The 24,033-nt window shown below is 44.2% G+C and overlaps 1 protein-coding gene across 1 annotated transcript; it reads right to left on the bottom strand.

Moving 5' to 3' along the window:
* Positions 1-160: 160 nt before the first annotated feature.
* Positions 161-23,957, bottom strand: FAM216A (family with sequence similarity 216 member A). The gene is made up of 7 exons (XM_023203148.1): positions 23,356-23,957; positions 18,896-18,936; positions 7,256-7,377; positions 4,028-4,157; positions 3,763-3,946; positions 2,541-2,623; positions 161-526 (listed from the first exon to the last, which is right to left on the bottom strand). The coding sequence occupies exons 1-7, from the start codon at positions 23,445-23,447 to the stop codon at positions 408-410; spliced, it is 771 nt and encodes a 256-aa protein (XP_023058916.1). The 5' UTR covers positions 23,448-23,957; the 3' UTR covers positions 161-407.
* Positions 23,958-24,033: the final 76 nt, after the last annotated feature.

Here is a 24,033-nt window from a genome sequence, read left to right as displayed (position 1 = left end):
ATGATCCACCCGCCTCAGCCTCCCAGAGTGCTGGGATTACAGGCTTGAGCCACCGCGCCTGGCCCTTGTAGGATATTCTAATATTGCTGTTTTAGGACTTACTGTGAACAGAGAAAGAAATATGATGCATTTGTCAGATTTAAAGAAAAGTAATTCAATATTGAATGCAAGAAAAATTTTAATTGTATCTAGCTAGAAGTACAAGTATATGTTACATGTAAATTTTCTTACATAAATATCCTTGGTACATGGAACTACATCAGACCAATTACATTGTTTTAAGTTTCTAAACAAACCAAAATTACTTAATGATTTAATGAATAACAATACTATCCTAAACATAAGGACACAACTCACACCCCCTTACCCTCACCTTTGGTACGAATTCAATACACGAGACAAGACTGTCAAGTTAACATCAGATGTTCTCCCTGTTCTTCAATTGACATTGATTGCATAAACTTATTTAGTAAATCTTCTTCCTTTTTTTCTTCACTCATGTATGATTCAGAATCATTTGAAGAAACTGAAGGAAAAATAAGAATCTACAATTGTCTGTTTTGGAAATAAAGCTCTAAGTACAACTTTCAAAATGACCTGGCTTATTAATAAGCCTGTAGTAAAGACAAATTGACTGAAATTTTCAAGGCTTTTAGTCACCTCACCCTTCCCCCAAGTTTCTTACTCTTTAAGATGCACGGTACTGTATTCTAACCAAGTTACTGTACAGCAAATTCTCTTGTTACTAAGTCCTATATTACCATTGATTTTCAAAATCTTTTGGTTGGAGGAAATTAAAGTGGTCGGTTACATCTTCAGAATCTCCGCATTTTCCTTTAGTTCCTTTTCATCTCTTCCACTGGGGACCACAGGGATTTTCCCCCTACAGTTTCCACTAACTGTTCCTTTTGGAACCTGCCCTTTCCCTCATTTCTTGGATAGGCATGGTACGATATTTACAGCAGAGCTGGCTAACACTGTCATACAGTGATGGGATATCAATTCAGAAGGCCTAACTTCCCTACTTCTGTTTTGTTGTTTTTTGGTTTTTTTTTTTTGGAGACCGGAGTGCAGTGGTGCAATCTCAGCTCACTGTAAGCTCCGCCTCCTGGGTTCACGCCATTCTCCTGCCTCAGCCTCCCGAGTAGCTGGGATTACAGGCATGTGCCACCACGCCCAGCTAATTTTGTGTTTTTAGTAGAGATGGGGTTTCTCCATGTTGGTCAGGTTGGTCTTGAACTCCTGACCTCAGGTGATCTGCCAGCCTTGGACTCCCAAAGTGCTGAGATTACAGGCGTGAGCCACTGTGCCTGGCCAACTTCCCTACTTCTTACTCACCTCCCTACTTCGCTATGCTGATAACTAGGAAACTACTTAACATGATTTAACATTATCAGTTCTCAGGAACACTTCTGATCATTCAGTTTGTCTTCCCTTTTTCATTTTGCAGTATTTTGTTCTTGTGGTAGAAGGATCTTTTATGCTGATCCTTCCAAAGTCTGGATTTGTTTGAGTTGCAGCTGTAAAATTTTTATAATATCACCTGCTTGGCTTGCTGCCACTGTTTTGTTGAATATCAAACAAAATGGTATACAGAAGTCCCTTTTTATCCACAGTTTTGCTTTCCAAGGTACAGTATAAGATATTTTGAGAGAGACCACATTCACATAACTTTTATTACAGTATATTGTTATAAAATTGTTCTATTTATTGTTGTTTATGTGCCTAATTTATAAATTAAAACTTTATCATAGATATGTATTTATAGGAAATAACAAAGTTTATATAGGGTTCAGTAGTATCCAAGATTTTAGCCATCCACTGAGGGTCTTGGAACATATTCCCCAAGGATAAGAAGGCCCTACTATAAGAGATATAGCCCTTTGTAAACTAACAGATGCTATATAAAATATGCTGTTCATCAAAAAATAGCACTAACTCATAAAAGAAGTGCTATTGCTTGAGAAAGTCATGTTTGTGGTTCTGGGTTGACATTGTAAATATCTTTAGCATTAGAAATACCTTGAATCTTACTCCTTTGAACAGTATGTTCTTTCTTTCTTTTTTTTTTTTGAGATGGTGTCTCACTGTGTCACCAAGGCTGGACTGCAATGGCACCATCTCGGCTCACTCCCACCTCCGCCTCCCAGGTTCAAGCAATTCTCCTGCCTCAGTCTCCTGAGTAGCTGGGATTACAGGCGCCTGCCATCACGTCCAGCTAAGTTTTGTATTTTTAGTAGAGATGGGCGTTTCGCCAGGCCAGGCAGGTCTCGAACTCCTAACCTCAGGTGATCTGCCTGCCTCGGCCTCCCAAAGTGCTGGGATTACAGGCGTGAGTGAGCCATGGCGCCCAGCCCAGTATGTTCTTTTAATTGCAAGCGTAAACTATATTTTATGTTTGGTTTTTTATTTGTGACAATAAAAGTAAATCATTTTCTAAATTTGTTAATATCTTCATAATAGAAATGAAATTGTATTTGGTATAGTATTTTTAAGCATACGATCTTAAAAAATGCATATTGTTAAATTTCCACATTTACCTGTTTGCATGAACAGTTTCCTTGGTCTTCTAAAAATCTTCAGTGACTTACATCTTGTTTTAGATGCATATCCAGTTTTTATCCTATAAGAAAGGGAAGTATCTTAGTTGAAGCCAGCAAAGTGAACAGCTGCCTAGGGCATGTGGAAGACCACACAAATTCATTTTATTAACTGCCAACATCACCAAAAAGACCCTTTCAGCACCCAAATTATCCTGTAATTTCTTAACCTTGACATGTAAAGCTGCTGCAGTGCAATTTCAATACTCATGCTTCTTAATCTTGTTTCTCTCCCTGTTATGTAGTATTCCCCTGTGCAAAACCAACCATATGCTTCTCCTTTTAAAAGTATTTGCATTATTTTGAGGTTGAGTGGGAATCACATTGAAAAGGGCAGTCATCCATAACTCTATCTGATGAAGAAATTTTTATAATTCCACAAAATATATTCTAAAAGAAGTGGCATATTCTTATCAGTGCAGTAAAGGAAAAGTATGAAAATCTCTCTTGGCTGCTCACGCCTGTAATCCCAGCACTTTGGGAGGCCGAAGCGGGCGGATCATCTGAGGTTGGGGGTTCAAGACCAGTCTGACCAACATGGAGAAACCCCGTCTCTACTAAAAATACAAAATTAGCTGGGCATGGTGGCGCATACCTGTAGTCCCAGCTACTCAGGAAGGCTGAAGCAGGAGAATCACTTGAACCTGGGAAGTGGAGGTTGCAGTGAGCCGAGACCGCACCACTGCACTCTAGCCTGGGCAACAAGAGCGAAACTCGGTCTCAAAAAAAAAAAAAAGTATCTCTCTCTGCTTTTTAAAAGTCCAGCCTATTCTGAATTTAGCAAAGTGAACATATTAGGGAACACAAGCATTAATATCACTTAGCTACCGTTCAAGAGATGGGGAAGGCTGGGCACAGCAGCTCACACCTGTAATCCCAGTGCTTTTGGGAGGCGGAGGTGAGAGTAGCCTGGCCAACATACTGAGACGCTTTCTCTGCAAAAATTTTTTTAAAATTAGCAGGGCATGGTGGTTTGTGCCTTTCGCCTTAGCTACTTGGGAGTCTGCGGCAGGAGCATTGCTTGAGCCTAGGAGTTTGAGGATATAGTAAACTATATCACACCACTACACTCCAGCCTGGGTGAGAGAACAAGACCCTGTCTCAGAAAAAAAAAAATTAAACTGAGATGCATTTCCCCCATTTTACACACTAAGAAACAGACCCTTCTTTGTTTCTCCCTGGCCGCCAAAGGGAATGCTGTATGAGCATTTCAGGTGCAGATGCAGCTGCAATATCAGAAGGCCCCGAGTCCTCTCTCTCCAGTTGGTGTCGCCATGTAGTGCAAGGGTAATGCTGTTTCTGTGAGTAACGAGAGCTAAGGCGGCTTCTGTGATGAGTGAGGACACCTGTGATACAAATCACCTCTGTTAAAAGACCCTCTCACTAATTGTAAAAACTAGCGAAAAGCCAACTGGAGGTGCACCTGCCTGGCTTTTGTGAGCCATGCTGAAGTACGTGCAAGTACTGCCTCTTCATTAACATCTTCAGATAGTTCGCATTATAGATTTTAGCAATGCTGCACAGGTAACGCTTCTGGCCTGTGGTGAGGTCTGGATGCTAAAAGACAGAATAAGAGGATTTATAGTCTGCATTGTAGAAGAGAAGTTGGCAATATTCCTTATCTGAAGAGATGAATGTTCAAGAGAGTTGTGCCAACCGCATTTTACTTAAGCAAATTCAACTACGTTAACGTGACAAAAGAGAAACAAATGGCCATTTAAACAGTGCAAGTGGCTCTGCTTGCCATTCCACTCAGGTGATTCAGATGCCCTCTAAAGTCTGAGAAGCCATTGCTCTAGATGAACAAGGAAGGAATGAATCTGCTCTTCTGTCGAGTGTTACTTGCTGTGCGCCTCTGTGTGGGCATCTTGCCTTCTCAAAATGATTTTTGAGGTATAACATGGTACCTAAAAGCAACCCAATTACTCTACTTAGTCTCTACTAAGAAACATTTTTTCCAACACCAGAAGAATAACTGTGTTGGACATTCTCAGGGATAGCATGTTGGTCTCTAATTTTTGTTAGGCAGGAATCTAGAGCCAACATGGCGGCGTTACCTGGTGTAGCAGGCCTTTTGTTAAAGACTCCCTTCACCCTTGTACACACCCGCAGATTTATATGTGTCAGAGTTCTGGCTGGGCAACCACACTCCCCCATGACCTGCAGCTCACCTGCATTCCACAAGTTCCTAAACAGCAGTTTTGGTTGACAGTTTCCAAAGACCCCTTCCTTATGACCTTTACTCAACTCCTGCCCTAGTAGTTTCAAGACACCCCAGGCCCTGTTTGCACAACCGGCCTCCCTACCTCTCGGGCTATAAAAAGCCCCTACTCTCCTCCCTCAGCGCGACTTCCTCGGCCCACGCCTTTGTACCAAGGAACCTCACCCGCAAGCCCTAATAAAGGCTATTCTCACTGCCATTTGCCTTGTGTCTTCGTTCCCGGTTCGGCTCCAGCCTCAGTTTACCTTTACATTTGGCGCCGAAACCCGGGAGAGATCTTGTCCTTCCTAGGACTGGTGGGCACAGTGAGTCTTATCCCGTGGCCTGACTCAGGATCTTTAAGGCCTACATCAAGGTCGTAAGCAGCATCGTCAACCTGGCCTCTGACATCAGACAACAGGAGGAAGCCATCTCAGCTCTAGCCCAGGCAGCAAGCCCCAGGACAGCAGCAACCCTTTTTCCTGGCTAACCTTAGTCAGAGAAGAGGCTCAAGTGGTACACATGGCCAAGGTACACAACATCTCTCGTTGTTTCTTGTGTGCAGCCTTGAATAAGCCCCCACTGGTTGTGGTACCCTTACCCAGCCCTTTTAACTCCTCTAACCTAACCCCCTCCTTTCCCCTTCCTGGCCGAACACTACATCAATGAGTCAGGACTAGTAGAAACCAATCTCCTCACTCTAGAAAAGATTCAGGAAAGACTCCACCAGAAAAACCTCGGATCAAGGCCCTCACTTAGGTGGTGGCAGTCGTCTGTGGCGGGTTAAGTCCTACCCTTTCTAAGCCCCTTACTAATCATTGGCTTCTTGCTACTCATAGCTCCCTGTGTCCTCCGCTTCATCCAGGACTGCATGAAAGAAGTCTCCCAGGTCACTTTCAATCAGATGCTGCTCCACCCCTATACCCGAGTTCCGACCTCCGAAAAACCCCACGACGACCCATACCAGCAGGAAGCAGCCAGATGAACACGTCGCCCCATTTTCTTCTTAGAAAGAGGTCAGAATGTTAGGCAGGAATCTAGACCCAACATGGCGGTGTTACCCGGTGTAGCAGGCCTTTTGTTAAAGACTCCCTTCACCCTTGTACATACTCGCAGACACATGCATTAGAGTTCTGGCTGGGCAACCACACTCCCCCATGACCTGCAGCTCACCTGCATTCCACAAGTTCCTAAACAGCAGTTTTGGTTGACAGTTTCCAAAGACCCCTTCCTCATGACCCTTACTCAACTCCTGCCCTAGTAGTTTCAAGACCCCCAGGCCCTGTTTGCACAACCAGCTTCCCTACCTCACGGGCTATAAAAAGCCCCTACTCTCCTCCCTCAGCGCAACTTCCTTGGCCCACACCTTTGGACCGAGGAACCTCGCCCGCAAGCCCTAATAAAGGCTATTCTCACTGCCATTTCCCTTGTGTCTTCGTTCCCAGTTCGGCTCCAGCCTCAGTTTACCTTTACAATTTTGACTTGAGATTTTCACTGTACTTGCTGATTTTAGAAGTTAATGCTCACTTAAGATATAAGATTCCATGGCCTGGCGCAGTGGTTCACGCCTGTAATCCCAGCACTTTGGGAGGCCGAGGCAGGTGGATCACGAGGTCAGGAGATTGAGACCATTCTGGCTAACACGGTGAAACCCTGTCTCTACTAAAAATACAAAAAATTAGCTGGGCGTGGTGGTGGGTGCCTGTAGTCCCAGCTACTCAGGAGGCTGAGGCAGGAGAATGGCGTGAACCAGGCAGGCGGAGCTTGCAGTGAGCCAAGATCGCGCCACTGCACTCCAGTCTGGGAGACACAGCGAGACTCCGTCTCAAAAAAAAAAAAAAAAAGATGTAAGACTCCACTATACACACACACACACACACACACACAAGATTTACTTTACTGAATATGTGGTAAGTTCAAAGAAAAATCAAAATGTTACAAAAATTTACCCTAATTCACATTGCTCTAGAGATATTTTCAGTAGTTACAATCATTAATGGGATACAGGTAACCATTGTAAAATCCTTATTGCCATTTTCTTTTATTTATTTTTCTTTTTTTTTTACCCCTACTAGTTAATTACTGCCATTTTCTTTACCTGCTTTCTTCTTAATTTTGTAGTCCTTGAGTAAAATCTGTGTGAAGCTGGGTTTCTGTTTCTAGGATGGAACTTTTCTTGAGCTTCTCCGTGGTTGGGGCATTAAGCTTCCCCTCAGTAAAGATACATTAGATATGAAGTATCATAAAACCCTGAAAGAACTCTTATGATAAAGAATGTATAATCCTTACATTCATTCATGAGTTTACCCAAAGATATTTATTGACTCCTAGACAATTATACTGCATATGCCTTGTCATCTGCAGTACTTCACCCTCCAAGCTGCTCATCTTCAGTAAAAAGTTCGGCTCTGAATACAAAGAGCATTGGTATTTAAATATGTCCCTGTTAGCATACCTTGAAAAAGGACGCATCCATCATTGATTTAGGGAGGTGGACTGTTTGATTTTGGGGAGTTTTCCATAACTCTTGCAGCTTAGCTGTGTGTGAGTTCACTTTGTATCCATCTTTGATTCTATCTGTAGGCAAAGACATCATGTGAATTTCAGAGGCAAAGATCAGTTCAACAAATTGAATTATTAAGATCTAGATATTGACATGTGTCAGTGATTATCCTGGAGTAGTATTGAATATTTTAACTCAGACTTAAATTTGAAGAGACTGTATGATATGACATTTGGTTTTACAGCACACAAACAACATCAAAGATACTTGTAAATATTTTATATATAATACATTATTTTGAACTCAGCTGAGATACAAAGTGTTGACAGTAAATTTATCATGTCAGAAACATACTAAAGAGAAAATATACATGCAGGATTTGTGCTTTAACAATTTACAGTAATTATTATTTAACTTTAGTGTATAGTTTTTTTGCTTTTTTGAGACAGAGTCTTGCTCTGTCCCCCATGCTGGAGTGCAGTAGCATGATCTCGGCTCCCTGCAAGTTCCGCCTCCCGGGTTCACACCATTTTTCTGCCTCAGCCTCCCTAGTAGCTGGGACTACAGGCACCCACCAGCATGCCTGGCTAATTTTTTGTATTTTTAGTAGAGACAGGGTTTTACCATGTCAACCAAGATGGTCTCGATCTCCTGACCTCCTGATCCTCCTGCCTCGGCCTCCCAAAGTGCTGGGATTACAGGCATGAGCCATCGCGCCCGGCCTAACTTTATATAGTTTTTAAAATCTTTTTTTAAGAGATGGGATCTTGCTCTGACGCCCAGGCTGGAGTGCAGTGGCATAATCATAGCTCACTGCAGCCTCAAACTCCTGGGCTCAAGTGATTCTCCCGCCTCTGCCTCCCAAGTAGCTGACATTATAGGTGTGAGCCACTGCACCTGGCCTTAAAATTCTATTCTGTATTAGACTAGAGTAACACAAATGTTATCCCTTTGGAGATGTAGTATTAACATGAAAGACTGCAGAAATTTATCAAAATTTATTTTTACATAGTTTCAGTTATTTCATTTTTTGTTGTTGATTTTTGTTTGTTTGTTAGTTTGTTTTTGAGACAGGGTCTCACTCTATTGCCCAGGCTCGAGTGCTGGCACGATCTCAGCTTCCTGCAACCTCCACTTCCCAGGTTCAAGTGATTCTCCTGCCTCAGTCCCCCAAGTAGCTGGGATTACAACGATGCACCACCAGCTAATTTTTGTATTTTTAGTAGAGACAGGGTTTTACCACGATGGTTAGGCTGGTCTCAAACTCCTGACCTCAGATGATCCACCTACCTTGGCCTCCCGTAAGTGCTGGGATTACAGGCATGAGCCACCATGCCCCGCCTATTTCATTGTTTTAAAACAGTTGTGGACAGCATAAAAGAATAAGCTTTTAGTAAAAAATAAAAGTTGAAACATATTCCCAGAAGAATGGGAACTGGTTTTCAGTTTCAGACATACGGAGACTAGTAATTTAGAGTATAAGCTTTATTAGCAGTTTGGGGAAAAACAGTATCTGACAATTAAATCATGAAATGCCTCTTTTTATAATAATACTTCCCTCTTCCCTGCACACTCCCTTCTCCAGGCAACCACTGATGTGATTTCTATTACTACAGATTCATTTGCATTTTCTTGAGTTTGATATAAATAGGAATACACAGTATTCATTTTTTGTCTGGTTTCTTTCACTCAATGATTTTGAGATCCACTCATGTCACATGTAACAAATAGTTCATTTATTTTTATCATTGGGTTATCTTTTTTTTTTTTGAGACGGAGTCTCACTCTGTTGCCCAGGCTGGGGAGTGCAGTGGTGCCATCTCAGCTCACTGCAAGCTCCGCCTCCCGGGTTTATGCCATTCTCCTGCCTCAGCCTCCCGAATAGCTGGGACTACAGGCACCCACCACCACACCCGGCTAACTTTTTATGTAGGGAGGGGTTTCACCATGTTAGCCAGGATAGTCTCGATCTCCTGAGCTTGTGATCCACCCGCCTCAGCCTCCCAAAGTGTTGGGATTACAGGCATGAGCCACTGCACTCGGCCCATTGGGTTATCTTCTATTGTATATATGTTTACACTGTTACTTGATTATGGACCTGTTGATAGACATTTGGGTGGTTTCCACTTTTTGTTTATTACAAATAAAACTGGAAAGACACATTTTAAGTTAAAAGTCTGTGGCCGGGTGTGGTGGCCCATGCCTGTAATCCCAGCACTTTGGGAGGCTGAGGCAGGCAGATCACCTGAGGTAAGGAGTTCAAGACCAGCCTGGCCAACATGGCGAAACCCTGTCTCTACTAAAAAATATATAAAAATTAGCCAGGCGTGGCGGTATACACCTGTAGTCCCAGCTACTCAGGAGGCTGAGGCAGGAGAATCGCTTGAACCCAGAAAGTGGAGGTTGCAGTGAGCCGAGATCGCACTACTGCACTCCAGCCTGGGCGATAGAGCGAGACTCTGTCTCAAAAAAAAAAAAAGTTTGTAGTTAGTAAATTGAATTCAATAAGCACATTTCTGTTTCAATATTATTAATAACAGGCTATTTCAGTTTTGTATTAAACTTTAAATTTAGTTATTCAAGATTTTGGCAAATTGGATACTGCAGGTAAGAGTTATATTTGCATACTGAAGGACTAACTGGTTGACCAAGAAATAGAAAATCATTTGGAAATTGTATTATGACCCTTGGAACTTGTAATCTGTAATAATATGAATGCCAATTTAAGATTTTTTAAAGTTATTTTGGAAATCCTTTTTCAAGTTGTAAATGGGGGCTATTTATATAAGAATATGTCTTGTGGGCCAGGCACGGTGGCTCAAGCTTGTAATCCCAGCACTTTGGGAGGCCGAGGCGGGCAGATCACGAGGTTAGGAGATGGAGACCATCCTGGCTAACCCGGTGAAACCCCGTCTCTACTAAAAAATACAAAAAGCTAGCCGGGCAAGGTGGCGGGCGCCTGTAGTCCCAGCTACTCGGGAGGCTGAGGCAGGAGAACGGTGTAAACCCAGGAGGTGGAGCTTGCAGTGAGCTGAGATCCGGCCACTGCACTCCAGCCTGGGCAACAGAGCGAGACTCCGTCTCAGAAAAAAAAAAAAAAAAAGAATATGTCTTGTGTCCTTACTAAACAATATTTCTGAGATGCATATTATATTTTGGACTAACACTTAATTTCTTAATAGCTTGGTAACATTTATTTACAGAAAACGAAGCACTTAAAAATAAATAGGCTGGGCATAGTGGCTCACACCTGTAACCCCAGCAGTTTGGGAGGCTGAGGCAGGCAGATCACCTGAGGTTGGGAGTCGAGACCAGCCTGGGCACCATGGTGAAACCTGTCTCTACTAAAAGAAAAAAACCACACACACAAAATACTTAGCCGGGCATGGTGTCACACCCTTGTAATCCCAGCTACTTGGGAGGCTGAGGCAGAAGAATCACTTGAACCCAGGAGGCGGAGGTTGCAGTGAGCTGAGTCACTGCAACTGCATTCCAGCCTGGGTGACAGAGTTGAGACTCTGACTCAAAAAAGAAAGAAAAAGAAAAATAGTACGGCAGTGCCTAAAACATTTAAACACAGAATTGCCATATAATCTAATAATTCCACTTCTGATCCAGCAGTTCCAAAAGAACTGAAAGCTGGGACTCAGATTGTTTATCCATGCTCATAGCAGCATTACTTCATGATAGTCAAAAAGTGGAAGAAACCCAAGTATCCATCAATAGATGAATATATAAACAAAATGTGGTATATACAAACAATGGAATATTATTTAGCCTTAAAAAAAACAAGAGAATTCTGACACATGGTATAATATGGATGAACCCTGAAGACATGCTAAGTGAAATAAGCCAGTCACAAAGGACAAATATTGTATGATTTAACTTTTATGAGATATCTAGAATCAAATATATACAGAGTGAAAGAATGGTGGTTACAAGAGGCCAGGGGAAAGGAGGTATATAGGGAGTTAGAGGTTTTTTATTTTGTTTTTTAATTTTCTTTTAGAGACAAAAAAAATTAAAGTTAATTTTATGTTGCCCAGGCTGGTCTCAAACTCCTGGGCTCCAGCGATCCTCCAGCCCTGGCCTCCCAAAGTGCTGGGATTACACGCACAAGCCACTGCACCCACCTGAGAGTTAGTGTTTTATGGGTATGGAGTTTTAGTTTGGGAAGATGAAAACTTTCTGGAGATGGATGGTGGCAGTGGTTGCACAACAGTGTGAATATACTTAATGCCACTGAAATGTACACTTAAAAATGATTAAAATGGGCCAGGTACGGTGGCTCATGCCTGTAATCCCAGAACTTTAGGAGGCTGAGGTAGGCAGATCACTTGAGTCTAGGAGTTTAAGACCAGCCTGGCCTACATGGTGAAACCCTATCTCTACTAAAAATACAAAAAATTAGCCGGGTGTGGTGGGTGGTGGGGGGGGCACCTGTAATCCCAGCTACTCAGGAGGATGAGGCAGGAGAATTGCTTGAACTCAGGAGGCAGCAGCTGCAGTGAGCCGAGATCATGCCATTGCACTCCAGCCTGGGCAACAAGAGTGAAATTCCATCTCAAAAAAAAAAAATTAAAATGGTAAGTTTTATATTATGTATATTTTACAACAAATAAATAGTTAACCAACCCAAGAACTTTGGAATATACTGCTTGGACTATATGCCCTCCAACAAAAACAACTCTAAGCAAATACTGATCTCTAATTAATTATCAGGCTTTTTTTGTTGTTTTGTTTTTTGGTTTTTAGTTTTTTTGTTTTTTTTAGATGGAGTCTCGCTTTGTTGCCAGGCTGGAGTGTGGTGGCGCGATCTCTGCTCACTGCAACCTCCAACTCCCTGGTTCAAGTAATTTTCCTGCCTCAGTCTCCCAAGTAGCTGGGATTACAGGCACGCGCCACCACGGCCAGCTAATTTTTTGTATTTTTAGTAGAGACTAGGTTTCATCATGTTGGCCAGAATGGTCTCAATCTCCTGACCTTGTGATCCACCCACCTCAGCCTCCCAAAGTGCTGGAATTACAGGTGTGAGCCATGGCACCCAGCCTACTAGGCTTTTTTTTTTTTTTTTTCAGAAGCATGTGTTAGCACTTCAGAAACTACTTTTTTATACATCTTAGGACTAAGCAAATAATATATTGTACTTAACGAGAGTCAGGTCTCACACTTTTGGAGACAGGAGTCACCTATTAATGTGGAAAGAGGAAAGCACAGAATAAACCCTGTTTGTTGAATGGGAATTTGGAGTTAGCAAAAATATGGAAATAGATATGTATGGGTATGTATGTGCTCACAGGTAAATGCACACACATTTCTTTCCCAGCACTGTCCTCAGAGAGAGTCTAGAAGCAATGATAATATATTATAAATAAGCACACCTAGCACCTAGATCTTGGTTTCTACGTACTCTTCTCTACTTTAAATATATAAAATTAGAAAACAAAAAACAAAAAAAACAGGGCTCTATATTAGTTTTATTTTGCTGCCATAACAAACACTTTACTGGCTTAAAACAACACTCACTTCTTATCTCATAGTTCTATAACTCACAAGACTAAGTATAACACGAATTCACTGGGTTCTCTGCTTAGAATCTTCACAAGGCCAAAATCAAGCCATCGGAGTGCCTAGGCTACCATCTGGAGCCTGTAGTTGTTCATTCAGGTTGTTGGCAGAATTCAGTTCCTTACAAAACCAAAGTCCCTATTTCCTTGACATGTGGCTCTCTTCATCTTCAAGCCAACAATGGAGTGTCAAGATCTCTCCTTTCACATCTAACTGCTCCTCCTCCCCACATCTGTCTGACTTCAGCCAAACTCCTCTGCTTTTAAGGGCTCATGTGGCTAGGCTGGGCCCACCCAGATAATTCAGGATAACATCTCTTTTCAGGGTTATAACTTAATTTTACCTGCAAAATTGCTCCTGCCATGTAACATAACATATTTGCAGGTTAGAGAGATTACAGTGTGGACATCTTTGGGGACTACGCTGCCTACCACAGGCTCTTTGGAGAAATGGCTGATGTCAAGGGTATAACAGGGACAGTACAACATTTTGTGCTAAAGGATAAAATGTTCAAAGGACAATGAAGACAGAGAACAAGAGCTATCTTTAAAGGGCTCCCACTGGCCAAATCTGGGATAATTTGAGCATCAAAATAAATAACAGATTTATTTATTTATTTTTTATTTATTTTTTTTGAGACGGAGTCTTGCTCTGTCACCCAGGCTGGAGTGCTGTGGCCGGATCTCAGCTCACTGCAAGCTCCGCCTCCTGGGTTCACGCCATTCTCCTGCCTCAGCCTCCCGGGTAGCTGGGACTACAGGCGCTGCCACCTCGCCCGGCTAGTTTTTTGTAGTTTTTAGCAGAGACGGGGTTTCACCGTGTTAGCCAGGATGGTCTTGATCTCCTGACCTCGTGATCCGTCCGTCTCGGCCTCCCAAAGTGCTGGGATTACAGGCTTGAGCCACCGCGCCCGGCAATAACAGATTTAAAGTAAAGGATTTAACCTATTGACCGGTATAAGAATGCATGTGTTGACAATTATATAATAAATACATAAATTGAAAAATGGTAGAGAAAGGGAAGCTCTTCATTAGAAAGTCATCTGAAAAATGTAGAATCAATGATGGAATGAGAAAAAGCACATATGACCAGGCGTGGTGGCTCACGCCTGTAATCCTAGCACTTTGGGAGGCCGAGGTGGGCGGATCACAAGGTCAGGAGATCGAGACTATCCTGGCTAACATGGTGAAACCCCGTCTCTACTGAAAATACAAAAAATTAGCCGGGCATGGTGGCAGACACCTGTGGTCCCAGCTACTCAGGAGGCTGAGGCAGGAGAACGGCATGAACCTGGGAGGTGGAGCTTGCAGTGAGCCAAGATGGCGTCACTGCAATCCAGCCTGGGCGACAGAGTGAGATTCCGTCTCAAAAAAAAAAAAAGAAAAGAAAAAGAAAAAGTACATATTTCTAGCCATCTTAATAATAATGGATTTAGTCAAGAATGGATGACAAGGCTGGGTATGGTGGCTCATGCCTGTAATCCCAGCACTTTGGGAGGCTGAGGTGGGCGGATCACAAGGTCAGGAGATCGACACCATCCTGGCTAACATGTTGAAACCCCATCTCTACTAAAAAACTACAAGAAAATCAGCCGGACGTGGTGGTGGGCGCCTGTAGTCCCAGCTACTCGGGAGGCTGAGGCAGGAGAACGGCGTGAACCCAGGAGACAGAGCTTGCTGTGAGCTAAGATCGCACCACTGCACTGCAGCCTGGGCGACAGTGCGAGACTCTGTCTCAAAAAAAAAAAAAAAAAAGGGGGGGTGTAATAAAAAAAAAAAAAGGATGACAAAACTAATGGATGAAACTTTGAGAAGTAATAGGATATATACAGAGTCTTAAAGTATATCCCCATATACTTTTACCTTTACAAAGGGTAAGAATCGTAAGTTTACAGTGGTGAAAGCTCACAGACATCACCTGAACCAAATGATGACAACATTGTCAATAATGGTCTAATGCACAACAGGGGTCTCCTGATATGATGAACCAGGACAAACTCAGCACCACTTCTGTGCTATTCCTGCTAGAAGGACATAAGCTGAATCTCATCGGAGGAAACATCAAACAAACCCAAATTTAGGGAAATTCCACAAAAGAACAGGCCTGGGCTGGATGCAGTGGCTCACACCTTGTAGTCCCAACTACTTGGAAGTCTCAGGTGGGAGGATCACCTGAGCCTGGGAGGTTGCGGCTGCAGTGTGCTATAATTGTGCCACTGCACTCCAGCCTGGGCAACAGGGTGAGACCCTGTCTCAAACAAACAAAACCCCATGGGTCTGTATTCTTCAAAAATATCAATGTCAGCCAGGCACGGTGGCTCAAGCCTGTAATCCCAGCACTTCGGGAGGCCGAGGTGGGTGAATCCTTTAGGTCAGGAGTTTGAGACCAGCCTGGCCAACATGGTGAAACCCTGTCTCTACTAAAAATACAAAAATTAGCCAGGCATGGTGGCATGTGCCTGTAATCCCAGCTACTAGAGAGGCTGACATGAGAACTGCTTGATCCTGGTGGGGCAGAGGTTGCGGTTAGCCAAGGCTGCGCAACAGCACTCCAGCCAGGGCGACAGAGTGAGACTTCGTCTCAAAAAAAAGAAAAAAAGCTAAGAAACACAGAAACATTGACAACTGAATGCTATTCATAAATTTGGATTTTTTTTATTTTTGGCTACAAAGGATATTATTGAAACAATAAGCAATATCTCAATAAGGTCTATAGATAACAGTATTTCAAGTTCTTGATTTTGATAGTTATTTTGTGAGATAAAATAAATGTAGTTAAGATAGGCCAGGCGTGGTGGCTCATGCCTGTAATCCCAAGACTTTGGGAGGCCGAGGTTTGCTGATTGCTTGAGTCCAGGAGTTCAAGACCAGCCTGAGCAACTTTGCGAGACCCCCCCCATCTCTACTAAAAATATAAAAATTAGGCCAGAGGTGGTGGCTCACGCCTGTAATCCCAGCACTCTGGGAGGCCGAAGCAGGCGGATCACAAGGTCAGGAGATTGAGACCATCCTAGCTAACACAGTGAAACCCCATCTCTACTAAAAGTACAAAAAATCAGTCAGGCGTGGTGGTGGGCACCCGTAGTCCCAACTACTGGGGAGGCTGAGGCAAGACAATGGCGTGATCCTGGGAGGCGGAGCTTGCAGTGAGCCAAGATCACCACTGCACTCCAGCCTGGGCGACAGAGCGAGACTCTGTCTCAAAAAAAAATATGTGTGTGTGTGTGTGTGTGTGTGTGTGTGTGTGTGTATAAATTAGCTGGGTGTGGTGGTGCACGCCTGTAGTCCCAGCTACTCTGGAAGGTAAGGTGGGAGGATCACTCGAGCCCAGGAGGTGGAGGCTGCAGTGAGCCATGATTGTACCCCTGCACTCCTGCCTGGGGGATAGAGTAAAAAATAGAGCTAAGATAAATACCCCCACTTTTTTTTTTTTTTTTTTGGCCAGGGACGAAGTCCCAGTTACTTGGGAGGCTGAGGCGAGAGGATGACTTGACCCAGGGAGGTCGAGGCTGCAGTTAGCTGAGATTGCACCACTGCACTCCAGCCTGGGAGACAAAGTGAAACCTTGTCTTAAAATAAATAAATAAAGGAAATACATACTTGGAAGTATTTAAGAAAAAAGAGGGCCAGGTGCCGTGGCTCATGCCTGCCCAGCACTTTGGGAGGCCAAGGGAGGCAGATCACCTGAGGTCAGGAGTTAAAGATCAGCCTGGCCAATGTGGTGAAACCCCGTCTCCACTAAAAATACAAAAATTAGCCAGGCATGGTGGCGTGTGCTTGTAATCCCACCTATTTGGGAGGCTGAGGCATGAAAAGCGCTTGAACCTGAGAGACCAAGGTTGCAATAAGCCAAGATTACACCACTGCACTCCAGCCTGGGCGAAAGAGTGAGACTCCATCTCAAAAATAATAATAACAATAATATCTAGAGTCACTGCCAGTAGTTAGCTATAGTGTTTATTTTAAATATGAATCCTTAAGTTCAGCTATAGAGAAAGACAATCAAGCACTTGCTGAATACTGGCCCTCTTCCCCTCCAATTATAAACAGCAATACACATTCTTCACTGCAGATTAGTGAAGTAAACTAAGTGTATAAAAAGAAAATAAAAACCTTTAATCCCACAATCTAGTAGTAATTTTTTTTAATTAATTAATTTTTTTTTTGAGATGGAGTTTCACTCTTGTTACCCAGGCTGGAGTGCAACGGTGCGATCTCGGCTCACCACAACCTCTGCCTCCCAGGTTCAATCAATTCTCCTGCCTCAGCCTCCTGAGTAGCTGGGATTATAGGGATGAGCCACCATGCCCGACTAATCTTTTTGTATTTCAGTAGAGACGGGGTTTCTCTATGTTGGTCAGGCTGGTCTTGAACTTCTGACTCAGGTCATGTGCCCACCTCAGCCTCCCAAAGTGCTGGGATTACAGGCATGAGCCATCGCGCCCGGCTTTTTTTTTTTTTTTTTTTTTTTTTTTTTGAGACGGAGTCTCGCTCTGTCTCCCAGGCTCACGTGCACTGGCGTGATCTCAGCTCACTGCAACCTCCGCCTCCTGAGTTCAAGTGATTTTCCTGCCTCAGCCTTCCGAGTAGCTGGGACTACGGACGTGCACCACCACACCTGGCTAATTTTTTTGTATATTTAGTAGAGACGGGGTTTCACCATGTTGGTCAGGCTGGTCTCAAACTCCTGACCTCAGGTGAGCCACCTACCTCGGCCTCCCAAAGTGCTGGCATTACAGGTGTGAGCCACTGTGCCCGGCCTAGTAGTAATTATTTTAAAACACTTTGATATATTGCCTTTCACAGTTTTTACTAGGCATATATTTGTTTAGAAATTTTTCTTTTATATAACTGAGTCAATCTAATATACTGATAATTGTTAATATTTCTTCTTTTATTTCCCTCCACATCTGGAATATATTATTAATAATTATTTTGTGTTTCTTTTTTACATTTAACTATAATTCAGTAAGAATTTTGGTGAGGAATCTAATGAACCCAGACTGCAACATATTTTTTAAATGACCATATTATTTATTTATATATGTATATATGTCTGTATATTTTTTTCCTAGGTAACTGTAGTGAATATATATTTACCAAGGAAAAGCAAAGTGAACCCAGGTTTATATCACTGAATTTAAATGAAACATTTAAAACCTATCATAACTACTATAATTAAAATATATGCATACACACACTCCTAAAGTCAGTTAATGTCAGCTCCTCTCCCAGGGGAAAAAAAGCAATTTAGTGAGAGACCTTTGGGGTCTTGTCTTACTTACTCTCTTAACTCCAGCAGAGAAGAGGTGAGTACTTTGATATCTCTATCCTTTATTTCAAGTGAGAGGAAAACAGCAGCACTGAGAAATATTTTATATTCTTTGAAGCTATTCAATTTAGAAATTTTTTCTTCTATCCATGTATAAACACCAGGCTGTGCTCTGTGCTTTTCAACCAACATCAGTTATAAATACAGTTCTTTTAGGATTCACTGCTAATTTTAAAAATGCTTGATGTAAAATATACTGTACCAACAGACAAGAAAAAACCTTCCTAATTGCTCTTTGAAATCTTAAAGACTAAGTTCATCAGGGATGCTAATACGATCTATTTTTAACTCTGTTGTGGGCTGGGTGCGGTGGCTCATGCCTGTAATCCCAGCACTTTGGGAGGCAGAGGCAGTTGGATCACTTGAGGTCAGGAGTTCGAGACCAGCGTGCCCAACATGGTGAAACCCTGTCTCTACTAAAAATACAAAAATTAGCCAGGCGTGGTGGCACACACCTGTAGTCTCAGCCACTCAGGAGGCTGAGGCAGGAGAATCACTTGAACGCAGGAGGCAGAGGTTGCAGTGAGCCCAGATCGTGCCACTGAACTGCAGCCTGGGCAACAGAGTGAGACTCCGTCTCAAAAAAAGAAAAGAAAAAAGAAAAAACTTCTATTATGTAAGTAGTTACAGACAAATAGGCTTCTCAGAACCATGTTACTTATAAGTATTATCTGCTTTATATGCACTACTCACCAGAACCCTTAGAATTCTGGTAACAAGAGTGTCCAGCTGATCTGTTGAAAAAAAAAGCATATAAATAATATGTAATATTACAATGTTATAAGCACTGAACAACATATTTCAATTTTATTTTATTTTATTTTTTTTGAGACAGGGTCTCACTTTGTCGCCCAGGTTGGAGTGCAGTGGTATTATCTCGGGTCATTGGAACCTCTGCCTCCCAGTCTCAAGCGATTCTCCCACCTCAGCCTCCCAGGTAGCTGGAACCAGTGCTGCTATGCCCAGCTAATTTTTGTATTTTTAGTAGAGACAGTTTCACCATATTGGCCAGGCTGGTCTCAAACTCCCGACCTCAGGTGATCTGCCTGCCTCAGCCTCCCAAAGTGGTGGATTAAAGGCAAGAGCCACTGCACCCAACCAACATATTTCAAATTTTAAAAAAGGACAGTGTTGCATATTATTTTTACTTTTCATGTTTCTGTCAGAAATGTCTTGCAAATTTTTTTCTATAATTCTGGTTAAATCCTAATGGCTCCAAGATTTTTTTCTTTCCTTTTTTAGAGATGGGTTCGCCCTCCTTCACCCAGGCTAGAGTGCAGTGCCGGGATCATAACTCACCGCAGCCTCAAAATCCTGGGCTCAAACAATCCTCAGCCTCTCAAGTGGCCACGACCACAGGCATGTGCCACAACGCCTGGCTAATTTTTGTACAGATATGAGCCACCACACCCGTCCCGGGTCTTAATTTTATAGCTTCCTAATCTCATTCCTACAGTGAGCTCAATAAAGTAGTTGGGGCTCCTGGGCTATCCATGTTATTATCTTGCTGTCTCTATTTTTAATGAAGTGATTTGGATATTGAAAAGACTGTTCTCTTTTTTTTTTTTCTTTTGTGAGGTGCAGTCTTGCTCTGTCGCCCAGGCTGGAATGCAATGGCGTGATTTCGGCTCACTGCAACCTCTGCCTTCCAGGTCCAAGCAATTCTCCCACCTCAGCCTCCCAGAAGCTGGAATTACAGGTGCCCGCCACCACGCCCGGCTAATTTTTGCATTTTTAGTAGAGACAAGGTTTCGTCATGTTGGCTCAAACTCCTGACCTCAAGTGATCCACCACTTCAGCCTCCCAAAGTGCTGGGATTACAGGCGTGAGCCACCATGCCATGCCGAAAGACTGTTCTTTGAAGAGTAATTAAGGTGCGCTAGAACTGGTAAGCTGGTCTGTAATGTTTCTAATTTCATACAAATTATTTTCTAAACTTAAAACAACCTTCCTTCCCTCATCCTGCAATTTATTCAGTGACCAAGAGTTCATGGGGCAGGCGCCAAGTTTATAAAGTTTTTGTTATGAACTTTTCACCGCCATTACCTCTGCTATTTTATTCCAAGCCACCATTATCATTTTCTTGTATTCCAACTTCCTAATTCTACCCTTGCTCCTTCCAGTTTATTCTCCAACTAGCAACCAGCATGATCCTTTTTAAGTGAAGTAAGATCACATCACTTCTCTGCTGGCAACTCTCCTGTGACTTCCTTTCTCAAAGGTTGACTTTATAGGGCATAAGGAAGTTTTGAAGGAGTGATAGAGCTGCTCTGTATCTTCAGCGTGGCAGGGCTTACACAGCCATGTGCATTTGTCAAAACCCATCATATTATACATGAAAAAGTAAGACTTTATTTACTTTGTGTAAATCATGTCTCAATAAACTTGACTTTAAAGAAAAAAAAGGCCGGGTGCAGTGGCTCAAGCCTGTAATCCCAGCACTTTGGGAGGCCGAGACGGGCGGATCACGAGGTCAGGAGATTGAGACCATCCTGGCTAACCCAGTGAAACCCCGTCTCTACTAAAAAATACAAAAAACTAGCCGGGCAAGGTGGCGGGCGCCTGTAGTCCCAGCTACTCGGGAGGCTGAGGCAGGAGAATGGTGTAAACCTGGGAGGCGGAGCTTGCAGTGAGCTGAGATCTGGCCACTGCACTCCAGCCTGGGCGACAGAGCTAGACTCCGTCTCAAAAAAAAAAGGGCTGGGCACAGTGGCTCCTGCCTGTAATCCCAGTACTTTGGGAGGCCGAGGCAGGTGGATCACGAGGTCAGGAGATCAAGACTATCCTGGCTAACAAGGTGAAACCCCATCTCTACTAAAAATGCAAAAAATTAGCCAGGCATGGTGGCACGTGCCTGTAGTCCCAGCTACTTGGGAGGCTGAGGCAGGAGAATCGCTTGAACCTGGGAAGCGGAGGTTGCAGTGAGCCAAGATCACACCACTGCACTCCAGCCTGGGTGACAGAGCGAGACTCCGTCTCAAAAAAAAAAAAAAAAAAAGGAGTTCTGGAGTTCCCATTAGTTAATAACGGGATTTTTGGCAGATTACTTCCCCTTTCAGATTAGTAAATATGACTGGAATGGATGATTTTTAAGACCCCTGCCATGCCAAAATTGTATGATATAGCATAATAAACCTGATTCTAGTCTGAAAGTCGTATTTTGTGTTTCTGGGAATATAGCCTTTCATAAATTAATCTTGGTTTGTGTTTTTTAATGAGGTTCCTTAAACCAAACTGAAGGGGCATACTATTTTTCAATTGTATTTTTAAAAGAGTTTGGATAAACTAAAGGTGGCATGGAGATGAAAGGGGGAGATAAAAGGAGAGGACAAACAACCTCTTTGTGCCTGTTTTGTCATCCATAAAGTGGGGATCATAATAGAACTTTCTAGGACTTGGCTGAGCACAGTGGCTCATGCCTGTAATCCCAGCACTTTGGGAGACCAAGGCTGACAGATCGCTTGAGCTCAGGAGTTCAAGATCAGCCTGGGCCAACATGGCGAAACCCATCTCTACTAAAAATACAAAAATTAGCCGGGTGTGGTGGCGCACACCTCTAGTCTAAGCTACTTGGGAGGATGAGGCAGGAGAACTGCTTGAACCCAGGAGGCGGAGGTTGCAGTGAGTTGAGATTGTGCCATTGCACTCCAGCCTGGGTGACAGAGGGAGACTCCGTCTCAAAAAAAAAAAAAAAAAAAAAAAGTTAATGTATCTCCTGATACACTAGGATCCAGCAGTCGGCCAAGGACTGTGAAGAACAGAAAAGAAACCCAAGACTCCATCCCATTTTTAAGAAGTCTTCAGTAGCACCAGATACAAAAAGGATGGCCATGTGGGTGGATCACGAGGTCAGGAGATTGAGACCATCCTGGCTAACACGGTGAAGCCCCGTCTCCACTAAAAATACAAAAAATTAGCTGGGCGTGGTGGCACGCGCCTGTAATACCAGCTAATTGGGAGGCTGAGGGATGAGAATGGCGTGAACCCAGGAGGCAGAGCTTGCAGTGAGCCAAGATAGCGCCACTGCCCTCCAGCCTGGGCGACAGAGCGAGACTCCATCTCAAAAACAAAAAAGGATGGCTATGGGTGCAACAGGGGCCCTGACTGTGGGTTGTACTGAACGGCAAACATATCGCAGTTCTTGCTTTTAGGAAATAAAGGAGGGAGAGGAAGAGGAGGTAGAGTCTCCAGCAGTGACTTCAACAGCTCATTGTCTTCACTATCCAGGAAATAGGTGTAAAAACCTGCTCAAAACGAAATAGATTTGTGAAAAAAGGAACTTCAGTGTGTGAAGAAAAATGTCAAGATCAGGGCACCTCGGATATTCAGTCATTGGTCTCACTGGCGATTAGAAACCCTGGTTTGAGGTCGGGCGCAATGGTTCACCCTGTAATCCCAGCACTTTGGGAGGCCGAGGCGGGCGGCTCACTTGAGGTCAGAGGTTCGGCACAAGCCTGGCCAACATGGTGAAACCGCGTCTCTACTAAAAATACAAAAATTAGCCGGGAGTGATGGCAGGCGCCTGTTTATGCCAGCTACTGGGGAGGCTGAGGTAGGAGAATCACTTGAACCTCGGAGGCTGAGGTTGCAGTAAGCCGAGATCGCACCACTGCACTCCAGCCTGGACAACAGAGCGAGACTCTGTCTCACACTCAAAAAAAAGGAAAGAAAAGAAAAAAAAAAAGAAAGCAAAAAGAAAGAAATCCCCGTTTGACAGGAAGGTGGCTCATGTCACAAGAGGGAAGGAACTAGTTTATGGGCCTCGACGCCCCCAGTTGAATTGGGGGACATCTTCCTCCTCTGTTCCCGCCGCCTCGCCTTTCGGTGGACACACCGTCCTATGCCAGACAGCAAATGTCCCAGTAGCGCTCGCAGCGCCCCCTCGGGGCAGAGAGATGCACGCGGGCGACTGTCGCAGTCACCTCGTGGCCACTGCACCAAACGCTCCTCCGAGGCTTTCCACAGAGGCCCTCCCTCAACCGCGAGGCAGTCCTCCCCTCTTCCCTCCCGTCCAAAACACAACTGTTCCCCGCCTCTCACTTGAGGGTACCGGAGCCAGCCCGAGACGCGCGGCCGGCCGCAGCCCTCCTCACGGGGCTCACAACCCGGGGGCCCCACGCTGCCACCCCTTACCCCAGGGCCCCCAACCTCACCCGCCGCCGCCACCCTCGGTCCCGGCCACTGCGGGCGGCTCTGCAGAAGAGCTACGCTCCGTCCAGTCGGACCCAGGACCCTGGCCCGGCATCTCCGCGGCGCCAAGACCGCGAGCCGTGTGCGGGAGCAGCTGTCCCAGCGTCCCTCCCCCGACAGCACGCGTGCGTCAGGCGGCTGGTATTCCAGAGAAGTGGCTCCGATGCCGGCTTCTCGCCCCTCCGAAGCCGTTCGGACACTGCCCGAAGAGCTTCGGAAGAGCGGGGCGGGCAGATTCGCGACCCCGGAGTTACGGTGGGGGAGGGGCAGGAGCGCTGCGGTAGCTGAGCGTTTGCACGTTTGCACCTCTGTGGAAGCAGTGCGTCACAGGAGGGAAATATACATGCTCCCCAAAACAAGAGGTGCTTTCCACTTCAGTATTCCAGATCCTCAGCACATTTGCAAATCGCGAGGGTCACCATACAGGTCAAAAGTCTGCACGCAAACCACGGACCGAAGCACGCGGCTCAAGGATGCGGAGCTTTAGCTGTTATCCGTTATTACCCAGGTATCCAAGCTCAGCCTGCATCCCAACGGCCGAGTTCCAACAACTACTTCTGCGCACGCGCATATCATCTCCTTCACCCCTCCTCTTTTGTCACAGGATGCGTTTCTCACCGGATTTGGCCCGCGGGCTGTCC

The sequence above is a fragment of the Piliocolobus tephrosceles genome, chromosome 10 (assembly GCF_002776525.5).
Source record: "Piliocolobus tephrosceles isolate RC106 chromosome 10, ASM277652v3, whole genome shotgun sequence".
Taxonomy (NCBI): Eukaryota; Metazoa; Chordata; class Mammalia; order Primates; family Cercopithecidae; genus Piliocolobus; species Piliocolobus tephrosceles.
This window is presented reverse-complemented; position numbering and strand designations above follow the sequence as displayed.